At 53.2% G+C, this 4,008-nt stretch overlaps 1 protein-coding gene across 1 annotated transcript; it reads left to right on the forward strand.

Annotated features, from left to right (window-relative positions):
• The first annotated feature begins 212 nt into the window (after nt 1-212).
• Nucleotides 213-2,907, forward strand: CLDN2 (claudin 2). The gene has a single exon (XM_041741194.1). The coding sequence runs from the start codon at nt 387-389 to the stop codon at nt 1,077-1,079; it is 693 nt and encodes a 230-aa protein (XP_041597128.1). The 5' UTR covers nt 213-386; the 3' UTR covers nt 1,080-2,907.
• The last annotated feature ends 1,101 nt before the right edge of the window (nt 2,908-4,008 follow it).

Below are 4,008 nucleotides of genomic sequence, written 5' to 3' on the forward strand. Positions count from 1 at the left end.
CCCCTGGCTTTGTCTGGTTGCCAACCTAAGGGCATGTGCCTACGCAGGAGGCGATGACATTTTGGCTTTACTTTCAAAGTTTTTTTTTTTCCTTTCTCATGTGTTATTTCTAAAGATAACAAAGGTCAAAAGGCATCCAGCATTTTCTGGTTTCTCATAAGCTTCTGGTCAATATTTAATCTGGTTTATGGATTTTTTTTTAGGTCTTCTAGATACCTTCTTGAGCCTGCTTGTGGCCACCCACAGACACTTGTAAGGAGGAGAGAAATCAGCTTGGCAGAGACACTCTGAAATGAGGGATTAGGGGCCAGAATCCAAGGAACGAGAGCTGTAGCCCAGAAGGCAAAGGAACAAGCCCTGAAGACACTTCTGCTGGGAGGTCCGCCATGGCCTCTCTCGGCCTCCAACTTGTAGGCTACATCCTAGGCCTCCTGGGGCTGTTGGGCACCCTGGTGGCCATGCTGCTTCCCAGCTGGCGAACAAGCTCCTACGTTGGTACCAGCATCGTGACGGCGGTCGGCTTCTCCAAGGGCCTCTGGATGGAGTGCGCCACACACAGCACAGGCATAACCCAGTGTGACATCTACAGCACCCTCCTAGGCCTGCCTGCTGACATCCAGGCTGCCCAAGCCATGATGGTGACATCCAGTGCGATCTCTTCGTTGGCCTGCATTGTCTCTGTGGTGGGCATGAGATGCACTGTCTTCTGCCAGGACTCCCGAGCCAAAGACAGACTCGCGGTGGTGGGTGGAGTCTTCTTCATCATTGGAGGCCTCCTGGGCTTCATCCCCGTTGCCTGGAACCTTCACGGGATCCTGCGGGACTTCTACTCCCCGCTGGTACCCGATAGCATGAAGTTCGAGATCGGAGAAGCTCTCTACCTGGGCATTATTTCCTCCTTGTTCTCCCTGGTAGCTGGCATCATCCTTTGCTTTTCCTGCCCACTCCAGGGAAATCGCTCCGACTACTATGACTCTTACCAGGCCCAGCCCCTTGCAACTAGAGGCTCTCCAAGGCCGGGTCAACCGCCCAAAGCCAAGAGCGAGTTTAACTCCTACAGCCTGACAGGGTATGTGTGAAGAACCAGGGGCCAGAGCTAGGGGGGCGGTTGGTGGCCAAGTCTGTGAAAACCAGTGAACAGCACCCCCCAAACCACCCCCCCCGGGGCCACAGGTGAGGGACATTGGCACTGTATCATGTCAGAAGGTGCTGCTGAGGCTAGATTGACTTTGCCCACTGGATCAAGTGAAGGCAGAAATGAGAACTGGTACAACAGCATGCAGGTTCGATTGTCAAGATTGCTTGCCAAGCCAGCCTTTCTGTTCCCTTCACCTTGCCCACGGCCCTCCCACCAACCCCCCACCCCCCATCCCCCACCCCCCGGCTCTGAGTCCCCAACCCTCTACTCCAAACTCCACCCTGCAGCCTAGGCCAGGCCACAGAGGCTTCCCTCCGCCCTTTGGTTTACCTGGGAATCCATCTGCCAAACCCACTAATTACATCCCACTGACTAACCCTCTCTGTGATCAAAGACCCTCCCCTCTGGCTCAGGCTGGTTCTTAGCTCATTGCTGGGGGAACTAGGGTTGGGGCTGGGGGCGGGGAGTGGTGGCTTTTGTGGGCCCGGTCTCACCAACTTCCCAAACTTCTCTCCAAAGAAACTGGTCAGTAATGGAGCCCAGAGCCTCCATCCCATTGTTGTTATGACTCCACAGGGTTCAGACCGGTTTGTGCGTTGACCATCCCGTGGTACTGAGGGAAGACAGAGGCAGGAGGAGAGGGAAGGAAGGAAGGCAGTTGAGGACCAAAGAGAATAAAAAAAAGACCCAAACCGTTGCCCAGGGCATTTCCCAGAATTCCTTCCCGCTGCGGGTTTGGGGGATCTAGCACCCCTCTTCCCTCTAGAGGAAAGCACAAAGGAAGAAGATAGGTTGGAAAGCTCAGGGCAGCAGCAGACTCTGATTCCACCGAGGAATTCCATTGCCTCAGAAGCTGCAACCCCAACTTTCACCAAAGCCCCTGCCTCCCTCTGCCCTGGCCCCCTGCTGAAGCAGGGCTATGGGTCCCCCATGGTGATTCCCTTAGGAAGGGGAAACTAGCACTTTTAGACATGGCTCTTGGCTGGGTGGGGGGCAGCACGGGAGACTTGGGGGACTGAGGAAGAGACCACTCCTTGAGGCCACCCAAGAAAGAATAAGAACTTTGGGCTCAGTTGCCAGGGGTTCCCCCCAACCCCGCAGAGCACTACGGAGCCTCTGAAAGACAACAACACCAGGGGGCCCCTCCACCTGCCGCCGTCACCCATCAGATGCTCTCCGTCATCCTTTGCCAGGCATTTCAGAGTTGCTAGAAGGCATCTAGCTCCGAAGTGTGGAAGAGCTCTATTTCCCCTGGATGGGAGTGGGGGTGTGGGTCACAGATGGACCAAAGGCCTCTTCTCTCAGCAGCCTCAGCATGCCTGGCTTCTGACAAACTCCAGGCTGCCTTCCCACACCTCAGTGCCAGTGGAAGAGGGTCATTCGTGGTCTCTGACATGCCTTCCACCTCTCCACCTTCTTACTTATGACTGAGCTCTTCTCCCAAGCTGGAAGGGTCTGTCCCCTTAGTCAAGTCCTCCTGCTGTCTGGAGAACTTGCTCAGCACCATCTCCTACACCGAGTCTCCTCTCACCACTCCATTTCTCTCCTATGCTCCTTCCTCTACCCCTCCGTGTATATAGCTCTTGCTTCTCTGATGTTTATTGTTCACAATTTTTGATGGGTAGTTATCTTTTTGTGTGTATCTGATTTCACGAGGACGTTGTAAACTCTTGATGGTAGGGACCATCCCCGAGACCTCTTTGTATCTCTCAGACTAGCTATAAGAGTGCTGGGCACATAGTAGGTACCAATAAACACTTATTGATTGAGTCATTCTGTTACTGTTTTATTAATTGAAAGGGTTCCAGCCAGGGCAGGCATGACAGAGAGAATGGGGCCAGGGGGAAGGGAGGGCAGAAATTGGCTTTTCTTCCCACCAGGTGGATAAAACATTCTAGACTTTACTGGAGACATTATGAAAGTAGGATACCACCACCACCCCCTCCACCTTTCCCAGGGAACCTTAACCTTTTCCTCCCTCTTCACAATTCTTTCATCAAAGTTATTTACTAAATGGCTGTGTGTTTATTCCTTTCATTCTCTGAACCAGCGCTCTGAGGAAGGTGAAGGAGACCTGATAGTCTCCATTCGACAGATGGGGAAACCAAAGCCCACATGAATAAAGAGAATTTTTCCCCAGGGCCACATTGTTGGTGTTGGGGCCCCAGACTCTAGCCTCTCCAGATAGGACTCTGCTGACCCACTAATTGAGTGAGCCCGCCAGGGGTCTGCAGGCTGCCGGAGGATAGCTCCCCATGGCCAGTGAAGTCACGCCATTTGAAAGAGACACGACACCTCAGTTCTAATTTCCCTAACTCCAGAGGAGTGAGAGTTTGGGAGGCTGTGTTCGAATCTCATGGGGAATTAACAAAGCCTAAGTCATAAAGATGTTAACTGTGACAACACTGACAATGATGCCCCCCCGACCCCCCACAAGATTCAGCTCACCCAGGGCCCCTGGACCAAGTGGGCCTTGGCACACAGGAGCCTGATATGACAGGCATGACCTTGCACCCTCCAAGTAGACCTTCTTTGGTGAAGAGGCTAAGACCCCAGCACCCAAGCCCATTTAGAGAGAATGGAGACAGGCAGGAGTTAAGTGTGGAGAGAAGGAGCTCTCTGAGCAGAAGGTGAAAAGGGGTCATGTTTCTGGTCTGGCACCAGGAGCCCCCAGCCCACTTGACTGGGGGCCCCTAGGGGCTGGAAGATGGGGTTGCCTTGCTGACCGTGTTATGCTGAGTGGGCTCTGATGAGTCACTGGCTGGCAGCTAAAGCACTTTACAGATTCACCATTTCCTTGCATTCTCCAAATATCCGAAATGAAGCAGATGTTTTTATAGGAAACAAAATGGAGGCCCAGAGGTGAGTCA

The sequence above is a fragment of the Vulpes lagopus genome, chromosome X (assembly GCF_018345385.1).
Source record: "Vulpes lagopus strain Blue_001 chromosome X, ASM1834538v1, whole genome shotgun sequence".
Lineage (NCBI taxonomy): Eukaryota > Metazoa > Chordata > Mammalia > Carnivora > Canidae > Vulpes > Vulpes lagopus.

Coding starts and splice junctions, on each gene's coding strand:
- CLDN2 (XM_041741194.1), top strand. CDS start 387: ATGGCCTCTCTCGGCCTCCAACTTGTAGGCTACATCCTAGGCCTCCTG.